This window comes from Corapipo altera, unplaced genomic scaffold, assembly GCF_003945725.1.
Source record: "Corapipo altera isolate COAL_440 unplaced genomic scaffold, ASM394572v1 48b, whole genome shotgun sequence".
NCBI classification, from domain to species: domain Eukaryota; kingdom Metazoa; phylum Chordata; class Aves; order Passeriformes; family Pipridae; genus Corapipo; species Corapipo altera.
The window spans coordinates 12,260,207-12,273,865 of record NW_020884884.1 but is presented as its reverse complement, the minus strand read 5'-3'; the positions used below and the strand labels follow the sequence as shown (position 1 = coordinate 12,273,865).

The 13,659-nt window shown below is 38.8% G+C and overlaps 1 protein-coding gene across 4 annotated transcripts in view; it reads left to right on the top strand.

Annotated features, from left to right (window-relative positions):
• Positions 1–13,659, top strand: part of DAAM2 (dishevelled associated activator of morphogenesis 2) — a 202,105-nt gene that overhangs the window by 128,511 nt on the left and 59,935 nt on the right. For all 4 annotated transcript variants that reach the window (XM_027641233.1, XM_027641235.1, XM_027641232.1 and 1 more), the window contains exons 5-6: positions 1,002–1,096; positions 6,688–7,021. In XM_027641233.1, the coding sequence (XP_027497034.1) occupies positions 1,002–1,096; positions 6,688–7,021 (429 nt within the window). The remainder of the gene's footprint in view (positions 1–1,001; positions 1,097–6,687; positions 7,022–13,659) is intronic.

Here is a 13,659-nt window from a genome sequence, read left to right as displayed (position 1 = left end):
ATAGGCTAAGAATTTTGACCATTAAGTCTTGACTTTTTAAAAAGCCACACATGGGACTTGTGAGTCTGAATGATGTATGTAAGGGAAGGGGTGCTGAAGAGTTTTGCTTCACACGACAAGGTTGTAGTAGGTAGTAGCGCTGAGTGTAGATCTGGAACTCTAATTTTTTGATATACCACTTTTTTGAATGGCTTTGTATGACTTTGAGAATCACATTTTCTGTGTGTATTCCACTCGTTGTCTCCCAGCTTAATTTACAGTGACCACAGCAACTTCAATTCCAGTTGACAGCAAGCTCTAGTTATCTCAAGATGCATACTGGGGGGAAATCTAATCTTCATGTGCTTCAGTTGACTTGTTAAAAAACAGAGTCAGGGATTTTATGATGTTCCACTTTTTGAAGTAAATGTTCCTCATTATCAAGGGCAAAGTCTGTAGGGAACATCAGTATCTTAAAACAGGTGATATACTTACACGGGGAAGAAAAGCCAAACTTGTATGTACACACAATGTAATTCAAGGTACTTGCAGGCTGTGTAGTCACTTGAAGAAAAAGATTTTATGCTTTGAAACCTGACACATAAGTCTGTTTTGCTGTGTTTCTTTTTTCTTTTTTCTCCCCCAAATCCCTCCAGTCATGTCAGTCTAATAAAAGATATTGCCTCTCCCTACAAACTTTGCTTCACACATCCATAGATCACCACAGCAGATTGCTGTTCCAAATTAGGTACAGTTTTCTGCGGGCAAGCTGGCAACTGTGATTTTTCGGGGTAATCCGAGAAGCCTAGTTTAGCTAGTGTGGCAAAGTGGTATACACTGCTGCCAGTCCACATGAACAGCCACATCTGGATTCAGTTTTGTAGCTGAGGCATTGCTTTCCTGGTGAGAGGTCGGCAGACACCTCTGTGTTAACGGGCAAGTTCTTTTTCATAATTCTTGGCCTATCTCTTACCTTTCAGGCAGTTCGAGCTTTCCTAATTGTCATCTTATTTTCTGAACAGATGCAGACTTTGTATGCTTTTGACGAAGAAGAAACAGAAATGAAAAATAAAATAGTTGAAGACTTGAAGACAGCTCTGCGGACTCAGCCCATGAGGTAATGCTGTTAGTCTTTCGTCGCAATTCACTGCGTCTGTACGGTCAGATGTGACATGGGTAAGAGTGGTAAGGACAGAAACCTCATTGTCTCACCTCACACAACCCTCTCTGATATTTTGGACAATCCTCAGAGAGCCCTACAGTCCCTGGTCTGAACCTGCCTAGCTGGGAGGGCACACCAACGCTGAAGCATGTAGCTTCAGGACAATAAAAGACAAAGTCTACTGTGAAAAAGCTGTGGCAGATATTCACAAACACTGGTAATGACTATGAAGATCCGATTTTAGTCTTCGCAGTCCTCTGAATGTCCCATGTAATTTGATTCATGTTGGGCAAAATCTCAGCCTCTACTCTGAACTTTGAATTTAATCTTCCTCTTATCTTTAGTAATGTGAACTGTTTGGTTCAAAGCAGCTAATCCATCTGACATCACCTGGTTTGGCATTCTTCCTGTTTTATGTGTAACTGTGGCATAGAAAAATATTAAGAGACTTTATTGTGTACTTGTCTATGAAGGTAAAGTCATCTTTCTTCTGGGAACAAAACTCTGAACAATAGCAAACTAACTAGCACAGAAACCTTTTCAATTTAGCACTTAGAAGAGCATTGTGCAGAAGCTGTAACTGTAGTTGATATGATCTCAGGAAGCACTACATGAAAAAATTTCTGAATCTTTTTTATCCTGGTCAAATACTGGTCTTTTTTATCCTGGTCAAACCCAAACCAAACCAATGAAATAAATAAATAAATAAATAAAAACAATCCAGAAAGTTATCTCAAAGAATTTGCATTACAGTTACTTTGATGTGAAGATGTTTCTGGGAATTCTTGCAGAGCTAAGTGCTGATTGTGCTTCTTCCTTTCACAATATTTAAAAAATTGACTGTGTGCAGCTTCTCACCTCACAGCACATGTGAGGTAGAACACATTAGCTTAAACCTAATTTTTTTACCTCGTTTACCTCCTGTTGTGATGGGCTGTAAGAGGGCACAAAATCAGCTTCTGGTGCTCCTCAGGCATAAAGATTTATCAGGCTTTGATAACTTTACATGTGGGTAGGGTGAGTGCTTTTAACATGGCAGTGGAGAAATCATAGCCTATATTGAGACCTCATCCAAGGGGATAAGTGGCTGATCCTCCCTATCACTGTCGTAAAGCAGAGAACACAGTAAAATGCAACTGCCTTAGCTTCATGTTAAAATGGAAGCTAAGGCAACTACCAACCTCCCAACTCTCACAAGGCTTTTAAACTAAAAAACTAAAGTCCTGTGCTGTTGAGACTTGATGTAGCAACTCTATTACATTAATATGGAGCTGATTTGATGCTTACTTTGTGAAAGTGGTAGCTTTCATTGAGCGTAGCCGCAACAGCAAGGCCTCTTTGCTTTGTCCAGCTGAAACACTTTGCTGGCCACTGTTGGTTGTTTTGCTCTGTCATTTTGAATAGGACAGCCCAGCCTCCAGGACAAAGCAATAGAGATGAAGAAAAAGAATTGTCTCTTGCTCAAAGCCTTGCAAGGTTTTCCTTCTCCAACCTGTATTGCATCTACTGGATCCCCTTGACAACAGGCTGCTGCTTCATCTGTTTATAATAACCCTAACAGGCTTCAGTACAAGCATCTATGGGCTGCCCTATAAAGTGTTCTCTTCTAAATCACTGGCGATGGTTGTGGGGCTTTTTTAAAAAAAAACAGTTAAGCCAAGCCAAATTTTGACTTAAGTCCTGTGTCTCAACTAATTTCCAGCGACTCAATTCGTTAGCTGCCAAATGGGCTGCATGCCAATACCTGATCAACAAGCCAATTTCTTCTTGATGGAAAGGTTGCAGGAGAGAGGCCCTCCGCTCCATCAAATCCCTCTCATCGGCAGTATGATACCCAAGCCTTCAAAATACTAGTCTTTCTAGTTTAATTTGGATATCAAATCCTATATTCTTTGTCACTTCTGTTCATCAGCCCTCTGAAGAAAAGAGAAACCTAAATTCACACAGGATGAACTGTCTGGAATCTATTTGTGATGATAGGGTACACAGGGGCTCTGACAGCTTACCAATAGGCTCTTCTGTTTGAATTCTCTGATCTAGAGGAATCAAAAGAAGAAAAATGCAAGTGTTTGGCTGTCTGTTTTATTTTACTGTAGGACTGTGCCTCTTCTAGTAGATAATGCACAGCAGTGTTACTAATCTGTGTCTCTATTCCAACCCACCAGTTCTAACAATAAAAAGTAAAGTAGACCTACCCAAACTCAAGTTCCTTTCCTCTTTGAAAGGAAGATGATAGAAGCATCCCTGGGGCAGCTAGTTGGCCTCCTTTGAGCAAGTGCATTTTGTTCTTGTATTTAGGAACTGCCCTGAAATAATAAAGCCAGGTTATGTCCTAGCACAGAGGAACAATCCCAGCCTTAGAGAACAAAACCTCCACATCTGCATCTTGTCAAGAAACACATTTTCTGTCAGGTTTGTAAAAGCTTATGACTATAAACAAGTGTGATGACAAACTGTTGGACAGAAGCTGTAAGAGAAGAGCTTTTATTTTAGTGACCCAAAATAGAGATTCAAAAGTGCAACAAAAGTAAAAACTTACAGGGGACTGGGAAAAAAATAACTTTTTGGAACCCTAGAAAAATAATTCCTTTCGTCTGAATCATCACTAATCCCCTTTACTGTCTGCTTTTCTCCTTTTGTTTTATTCAGATTTACCTCCTGCTATTTTTGTTTGATTTAGCAGTGTTGCATCCAGGTGCATACTGAAGATGATCATTTATGCATCCAGCAAGCAAAATCCATTATGCTGAGTTTTTCAACGGTTCAGTAGTTGTCAGGATTAAGTGTGCCCCCTGGTTCAAAAACTGATGCTGCAGGGAAGTGTAGCCTTGCCTGTTAACAGGGTGGGAACATCCTGCTCTCTGCACACCCACAGCATATGATTTTTCTGTCTTTCCTGACTTGGATTGAGTCTCACAGGGTGGCTGTACCCCCTACACTTGGAATCCATCAGTGGGTCAGTACTTCTTAGGCCACCACACCTGTGTTTGGATGAAAGGTTTATTATTAGAGCTAGATAATTCATTCTGATCAGCAGTCTCTAAAACTTGAAAGGCAAAGAGGTGCCCTGCCTTTTAAAGTGTGCTAAACTGGTCAAGTGAGAGTCTGAGGTTTTAATTTGCTTGTTTAGCACCTATTAAAACACTACTTTATTTACACTTGAGTATTTGAATGTGTTAGCCAGAATGCATTGGCAAATATGTTTAACTTTACACCTTCCAGTCTAGAACAAGACCTTACTTTGCAGCATGGAGGCTGAATAAGATGGAAGTGAGTTACACATGTGCATACTCTGAGGAAGTAGGCAATTTACTTGTATAAGTTGAGTTTGCTTTTGCACATACACACAGACTCACACGTACACACCCCCACATACCCACCTGCTTAGAGGCGTACAGATACTGAAACACCAAACAGTGTGAGGATTATGGCTTTCAGCCTGTCAGCTAAACTCGCATTTCTTCTCTCTTCTACAGACATTTACACACACACCTCCCCACACTGAGCAAATCCTCATACTGAGAGTATCTGTTGGCCCAGAAACTGCTTTTGCCATTTCTTTACCTCTCCCAGCATGATTTCTGGCATTTCCAGAGAATAGGGAACTAAGTGTTTAGAAAAAGGAAGATGAAAATCCTAATTCGATTCCTTCTTCTGATTGCAGCTGAAATAGAAGGGAACTTGGCTTTGCTTCCTATTGAGTAATGCTCAGTGTTTGCTCTCTGGGCTAGGAAAAGTATAGGAAAGTCCCAACATTGTTTTAAATTATGTCATTAATCAAGTTTTGTGACATGCACCACTTTTCAGCGCATGCCTCCTATTTGGAATGACCTCATCCTAACAGTCCTAGAAAAATTGCTCTGCCGGTGAATTTAGTGAGAGTTTGTGCTTAATCGGGACAATGTGACTTTTGTGCCTTTACCATTTTTTTTCATGTGGTCATCAGAGCAGGCTTAAATATGTGAAGGTTGTAGTGCCTTGTTTGTCTTCTCATAAGACTGTGTGTTCTATAGAAAAGTACATTTAAGGGATCCCTTGTTCTGCTGTTTCTTCAGAATGTTTCTATCAGTATTGCTCTATATCTTCAGAACTGTATCAACCTTAAGTCTTCCCTCAGCCCTGGAACTGAAAAAAGAGGGGAAAAAAAGTCTTTTTTTCTCTTCCCCTAAAAGACAGAGGGAATAGCTAAGGTATAGAATAGAACTATGAAGGCAAGAAGAAGAAGGAGAATTTAGACAATGCCTTTGTAAGTAGAGACAAAGACCAACTCCACTTTTTAGGCTCAGGGAATTGATCAGAATTCATTGGTATCATATTATTTGGTAACAGGTTGAGATTGTTCTTATTTTGTTTCCAAACACATCCCTAGCAGCAACTCTTTATGCCATGAATGCTCTAGTTTCAGTCTTTTTTGTCATGCTAGCAGCTGAATGCATTACAGAAACTGAACTAAGTCTTAATCTTTCTATAATCAGTTTGAATAAGAAACTACTTTGGGTAACTTACCAAATTCCTAGTACACAATGTTGATTCTGCTCTCTGGCCCAGAGAAAGAGAGGCTTTTGCTCCTATGATTTGTTAGGGTAGACAAGATGATGCATCCAAAGAATGTGCAATCAGACCTGTGTGAAACTTGGCAGATTGTCATAGGAGGGTTCAACTAAACCTTGTTTTCATTTTTGATGTGCACGTGTTCCTGGGGGTGCTTGCCCTTACTCTGATATTCACTTTGAAACCCAATTTTAAACAAAACCCAAACCTCAGACCAAAACTTTGAAAGCACCAGGCTTTTCCATATTTTTGGTCAAATTGCTGGCCCAAATAAGCTGAAAATTGGCAAATCTATCAGCATAGTGAGTGTAACTTTCAGGTAGACCCTGAAAATTCCTGTGTGGTGTGGAGTGTAGCCACCAAAAGATGATACATATGTCAAATCCATATTATCTAGAGAAATACAAGTATGGTTAAGATTTGTCTTGGTGATACAGACACATGAACAGAGACCAATGAAATTCAGTCTTTCAGCATGGTGCTTTTATTACTAATGAATTTAGTAGCAGCATCTCACTTATGGACAGAAAAAGAAAGATGGTACCTTAGGAAGTATCTAATGATCCCCATTTCTAAACTTGAGAACTTTAAATGCAAATGAGAAAGAATCCATTCACCATTGAAAATGCAGCCAATATTGAGGTGAACCACAGCAGTGTTTGGTGGTAACTGCTACAAAGAACACAGAGACCAAACAGTAGTGTTGTAAGGTGACATAGTATAATTACCCTAAACTATGTAACACATCATTATTAACTAGTCTGTTTTCTCTCTTCCCCCCCCCCCCTTTTTTTTGTTTGGTTTTTTTTTGTTGTTGTTTTGATTTTCTTAAATACCTGGGAATTATTCTGTGAATTTTAGGCTAAAAGCTACCCAGCTTTTAAAGATACAGGGCTGAATAATATGCTATCGTTTGAATAAATTGCCTTTGATCTGCTTTCCTTATTTTTTCTACCTGTTTTTTTTTTTTGATTGATTTTTTTTTTTCTTTTCAGGTTTGTGACCAGGTTTATAGAGCTGGATGGCCTGAGCTGTTTGCTGAACTTCCTGAAGAGCATGGACTATGAGACCTCAGAGAGCCGTATACACACATCCGTTATAGGGTGTATCAAGGCACTGATGAACAACTCCCAAGGACGGGCTCATGTTCTGGCCCATCCAGAAAGCATCAACATCATCTCCCAGAGCTTACGGACTGAGAACATTAAGACCAAGATTGCTGTGCTGGAGATCCTGGGGGCTGTCTGCTTGGTACCAGATGGTCACAAAAAAGTCTTGCAAGCCATGCTTCACTACCAAGTCTACGCTGCAGAAAGGACAAGATTCCAGGTAAAAGGAGGGTACCTTGACATAAATACCCAGTATGATGAATATCTGCAGGGAGTGATTTTTACAGTGCATATACTGCAAACTTACTAAGTAGTAAAAAGGCAATATTTCTCATTTTGTTTTAAGAAGGGAACTTCCTCAAATAGGTTATCAGCATATATATATATATATATATATTTCAAGACCTGTTGCTTGTCATTAATGCTAACTTAAAATCTCCTATATTTTACTTGAAAATGGAAGTTTACCATGTTAAGTGAAAGCTGCTAATCTATTCATACTCTAACTTGATGGCATTTCTGGAGTGGTAATGATTTGTTCTGCCCTAGAAACTGAAACCGCAGAATTCCAGGAGCCTCTGTCCCTATTTTAAATCCTTAATTTAGTAATAAAAGAGTTATGGATTAAGTAATGGAGACAGTGACTTAAATAATGTATAGTGGAGGCAGTTCACTTGCCACTTAGTAATCAACTTGTGAATTGTTGTGACTTAGCAGTTATTGGCTCAAATAACTGCCATTCAGATCATAGAAGGGAAACGCCTTCTCAGAGACTTTGAAGTAGGTCAGTACATCATTGACAAGTTTTACTGTGGATACTACTAGCTGCAATTATAATGTCCCTCTTCCTAGTGAACTGATCATCTTTAGAAAAAGATATTACAGAATCTGTTACTTTGTGTGAAGCTGTGGCTTCTAAACTTTGGGATAATCTCACCCATTTACTATTCTTAGGTGAAGTGATTAGAGTGGTGTTGAGCCAACAGGCCCTGGATCCAGGTGCCTGACAGTCCTTATCTCCTATCTCCTTTTCAGCTAATGCATCAGTGGATTTTAGGCTACAGTGAGCTTATTACTGTAAAAGTGAATGGGGAAACAGTCTGTGCTGGTGGACAGTAGCTGCCAATGTTTGTCTTAGAACTAAAGGCACTATGGGATTCACTGACTGTGACTCAGACCTGAGACAGGGATGCAGGAGATCTTGATTTGTTGTTAACCTATATTTGGCATTGTCAGGTCCATACCTCTATGGGCACTGCCCCATTTGCATTTCTTGTCTATTCAAACTTGATGCATGTCTTCAGTACTCAGGTATGAAATGTATGATGTGTGACTCCAAAAGTGGGGGCCTTTCAGTGTCAGTTGGAAGCTCTTGAGGCTATTTCAATGGAGAAAATAGTAATTACAGTAAAACTTGGAAGATTATGAGATTGCAGCTACAGTCATAAGGATATGTCATCATTCTTTAGTAGAGGAGCAGGATGCAGATGCAGAAAAGTAAGCCATGTACATGAGTTACGATGTGCAGTTTATTGTGGACTGCCTGTGGAAGAGAGAAGGAAAAACTTTAAAACCGGCTTGTTCTCTAGTAATTAGCTGAAGTAAAGAATCCTTCCTGAATTAATGTGACATTGTTATATACCTGGGAGACGTGGGGATAACTTTAGATGCTTGCCAAAAAACAGTGGTAACTTAGAGCCCTGACAACACTTGCAGTCCTGTGTTAACTTGCCCTTACTTGACCAATTGACTCTGCTCTAATAAACCCATATGGGAGATAGATGCTGAGTTTACTCAGTGTCTCTTATTTGGTTTTTCTCTGTCTCTCTTTTTTTATATTGGTTTAAAAGTCATCAAATTACTGAGATAGAAGTCATTGCTGGGTGAAGCGTGGTAGCACAGGTCTTGTACAGCTGAGTTTTCGAGGAATCTGGTTGACTGATTTGCAGGTGGTTACCAACTCTTACATTCATGAAAAGTACTTTGCATGAAAACTTGCTCTTGTCAAAATACTTTTCCGTTGGGGAAAAAAATGAAAGATAAATGGATACTTGCCCTTTTTTCTTTCTTAAACAAACAAACAAAAGCCCCACATAAACATCAAAATGATTTAGCAGAAGGGATGTGTTCTCGTTTGCATTTTCTAATATATGTGTTTAGAGACTGGTGTAGAATAGAGATCATGTATTTAACATGGTAACATAAAATATGGCATGTTTTATTGAATATAAGAAGTTCTGGTTGGTCAGCCTTCTAAGCACAATTAGCCAAAAATTGTCAGAGGACTCAGCATCGGGTGAATTAGGGGAGAAGGAAAGCTGTTACTTAAGATATGATTCTTACTAAACTTGCATTGGCTCTGTCCTGCAATTACTCCTGTTATTTGAATAAGAAACATACAGTTTTATACTAGTGTATCTAAAGTCAACATTCAAATTACGGTGAGATCCCTGAGCATTATAAACACTTACAATTTTAACCAAATTGCATCAAATTTAATCAAATTGCTTCACCAAGTGAAGACCACTAATCAAACTAAAATATTTTGGAAAGGATGTCCTTGCTTCTTGATACGTTCTTTTTTTTTTTCTTTTAGTTGGAGTTAATGGAAAATATAGATAGAACTTCTATGAATATGAAGTAGTCTTTCCTTAACATAATAACCATATTTTGCTCTGAATGGAAACTTTGATGTGAAATATTGCTTGTTTCTAAATTACCAGCATTTCATCTACTGATTACAATTATCAGTCTTTAACTTCAAATACGGTTCACTTTAAAGCCATGGAGAGATTCTCCAGAACTTACTCTTCTTTGTTGAGACTTCAGTCTTTACTCAAGTGCCTTTTCATAATGTAACTTCACCCTGTATCTTTGATGTTCAGTGTGTTTACAGTTCTATTAGGATCATCTTTGTCTTAGCACTTGCAACAAGATTCTAGACTTTATGTTTGTGTGTCAATTTACATAGTTGCTATTCCTATTGTCTCACATTTGCCGCATCTTCTTGCCTGAGCTTATCCCTTTGCTTGCTTTAATCAGTGAGCCTTCTTTTGTAATGTCCTTCTTCCTAGAATAATTCTGCCTTTAATGTCCAACATGCAGCCTGTAGTTCCTCTTAAGGTATTCTTTGAAAACTGTCCTCTTCAGAGGAATGTCCTCTTCAGAATAGCATTCTATCTTTACTCAAATACCACAATGGTATAAAGGCATGCCATCCAGAAGCAATCTGGAAAAGCTCTGTCTTCATCCAATTGTTTGAAATAGACTTCTTTGTTTAAAAATCCCACTCTGCCACTTAGAGATGAGAGAAAACAGACAAAACCCCTCAAAGCAGAAATGTGGAATTAGGAAGATGAGTCCTTGGTATCCTTGCTGGGATTTTTTTCCATGTAATGTATTGAAAATCAGTACTAGTGTAATTCTGTCACTGGCTCACTGTGTGACCATGAAAACATTACTTTTGCTTGATTTTTTAGGTATTTTTCTTGTGAAGATGCAGGTTTATAGAATGCTATGAAAACTGAGAAAGAAGAGTCTCTGATTTCGTAGTCTTTCATGTCTCATTATCCTATTTATGACTGGTTTCCCTTGTTAAAGGGGCACAGTCTTACTCTTCCCTAAGCCATTGCGTTTCTGATTATTGTTATGCTTGTTACTTCCCTTCATTTTTCCTGTGGAGTCAATGCATTGTTATGACATTGTAATATGTAATGCTCTTTAACATGCTATATTTTGAGTCAAACTAACATTGCAAAGTCATAATTCTCTATTGGCCCGGAAAAGTTTATCAGGATGTCCCCGTGCTCTTCCAGCCTAGCCTGCTATTTAAAATATTCATCCAATTGTGGATCCCTGTGGAGAGAAAGAATTTTCCTTTTAGTCTTGAGAGAACCTAGGTATTAGATACTGTCTTAAAGGAGCTGATTTCACTTTCAGGTGGAAAGTTAACTGGGCTGCTTTGGGCAGAATACTCTTGTTTCCCTCCTTAATGCTGCTAGTAATTTTGAAGCTTGAGGTGAAGGAATAAAGGAAGTTTGATATTGTCAGTTGAAAAGGTGGAGATTAGGAGCATGCCTTCCAGAGCCCCCTGGCCTGGTTTGTGTTAAACACTGTCAGTACAGACCATAATTTGTAGGGAGAAATCTGATCAATTTGGAATTATAGTAGAGGAGCTAAAAAGGAACAAATTAAAATCCAGTATTCCCCCTTGATTTGCTTCTTCCCTTTAGGGCTCAACCAAAGCCTTTTGAGGTTTCCGGCAGACTGAATGAAACCCTACTGTATGTCAGTGATGAGGAATAATGGGATTAAGTGAGGAAAGTTTTGCTAAAATAGTAGGAAAAACCTTTATAGCCATAAGATCAATTGGGCCACAGAACTGTCTGCCAAGAGGTGTGGTGAAATCTTTTTTACAGGAAATTTTCAAGTGAAGACTTGAACCGCAGCCATTTGCAAAGGATTGGAGATATTGGAGTTTGGCCATGGTATGCGGGTGTAGACTGATGTTTAGGAATTGAGTGAACTTACAGTGTTTCCTTCTCAAGTTGAACAATTGCATGAAGATGTGCTACTCTTCAATTAGCTTTGTGCAACACAGAGTTTTGTTTGCTCTTGCCCTGAATTTGGCTTGGCCCTCACTGCATTCTGCTCCTAGTTCAGCATTCTAAAATGCTGGGTAGAAAACTTTTGTTTACATCCTTCAACCTGTCTGGATGCAGTATCTGATATGCTATTGCATAGATTCTAGCATGTTCCTAAAAGTCTATGAGAAAATATGGTAGGAATGAAGTGTCTGAAGAAAACCAGCAAAACCATTCCTGGTTTTGATGCTTCTGTAGTGATGGCTGCTTAAATTATTCCAAGAAGACACATGTACACTGGATTTCAGTGTCAAATCTGACAGTTACAGAAATAAATTATCTCATTTATTTCACTTCTGCTTATTTGTCAAGTTGGATAGTTGGTTTTGTTGGTGAATTTAAAGACTTCTTAAATATTGTCTCCTATTGTCACTGTTAGAGATAGGGTGCTGGATTGAACTGACTGCCAGTCTCCCTCAGTAGGGCATTTCATGTATTTTTATGTAAGACTCATTCCCATTTCTAACAAAATATTATTTGGTCAAAACACAACTGTTGGGAAGTTGGATGTGACCAAAGTTCAAATGCCAGGACTAGGGATATTTGCAAATTCCAGCTGGGAAATTAAGAAGTAGCAAGAAAAAGGAGTTTATGAAATCAAGGTTGTTTGATAGTGAACATACTATGCTCAGATGTAAAAACAGCTTTCAGTAGCAGTGTATGATAGCTCAAAATATTTTTACACAAAACCAAGCATGAAGCCGGGAGGTTATTCTTTCCCCCAAAGAGTGCATAGGAGGATATTCTTCTTGTTTCTTGAGATATATCTCCATGGATTTCTACAGGAAACTAGACCTATGAAACTGATGACTAGCAGAGGAAAGATTTTGCTATGAATTAACACTTTCAGTAGCCAGGGACAAAAGACTGACTAAAAGAAAATGAGCTTCCTTACTCAGCATCATAGCTTAAAAATGTTATTTAGATGGTCTGCTGAGCTGAACACTAAAAAGTTATTCTTGTCTTCATTATCCCTTTATGGTCAAAACTTCTTGGGAAGAGTAAAAGAATTCTCTCTTTTTTAGTGCAACAGCAAAACAAATATATGAGCGTGAGGCATTTGTTATTAGTGCTGGAGTGAGTCTTATACAGTTGAACTGCCAGATCTCAAGCGGAATTTGTTACTCTTCCAGTAAGGAAAATCATCCTTGGAATTATGAACTGATCAAAGAAGATCCTGGAGAGAAGATTAATGGTGATCAGCAGAAAGCTAAAAGTAGAGTTGCTTTCATGGCTAATCAGTTTTTGCATATAACCTCTTTGGTAAATATTCAAGTGGAATTAATCCTAAATAAGACAAAGGCTACTCATGCTATTTGTCTAGTCCTTTTCTCTTCTGCCTCCTGATGTTCACAAGATTATAGTGAAATATCTATATGTATGTAGAAATTAGACCAAAAGCATTCCTGTGCTACATACCCTCTATTTGGTTAGTAGGAGAACATACAGCCTCTGGGGAGAACTTACAGCAGCCTTGCAATATATAAAGGGAGCTTACAGGAAAGACAGAGAAAGACTTTTTACCAGGATCTGTAGTGACAAGACAAGGGCTAATGGGTTTAAAGTATAAGAGGCTACATTTAGATTTGATAAAAGGAAGAGGGATTTTTATGTTGAGGGTGGTGAAACACTGGAACATGTTGCCCAGAGAAGTTGTAGATGCCTCATCCCTGGAATAATTCAAGGCCAGGCTGTATGGGGCTTTGAGCAACCTGGTGTAGTGGAAAGATGTCCCTGCCCATGGCAGGAGGGTTGGACTACATGAACTTTAAAGGTCATTTTCAACCAAAACCATTCTTTAAGTCTGTAACAAGGAAACTGGAGCTTAACTGCATTTCCAATGAGGATGTGTAACTCACCTTTGAGCTTTGGAGCTGTATGAGCAGGGGGTGTTCCTGTTATTAGCAAATCCCTAAAAGGAGCTTACCAAGAGGTAATAATTTTCTGTTTCACGTTAAATGGTTGTAAGTGAAGAACAAGGAGAAATCTTTCATGGTTTGGGTATAGGCTTTATTTCTCCAAAGACAGCTTCTTTTTAAAATTATCTTCCCCTGTATACATAAGTGCAATCTATCCTGCTGAGATCCAAGAAAATAATGAAAATTACTTGAGTGACGTGAGTAGAAATGATGTATGGATCTGATACTGTTTTTCTGTGTGTATAAACTCCCTGTCATATAGTGGCCTTCCAGTACCTGAAGGGAGCCTACAAGGA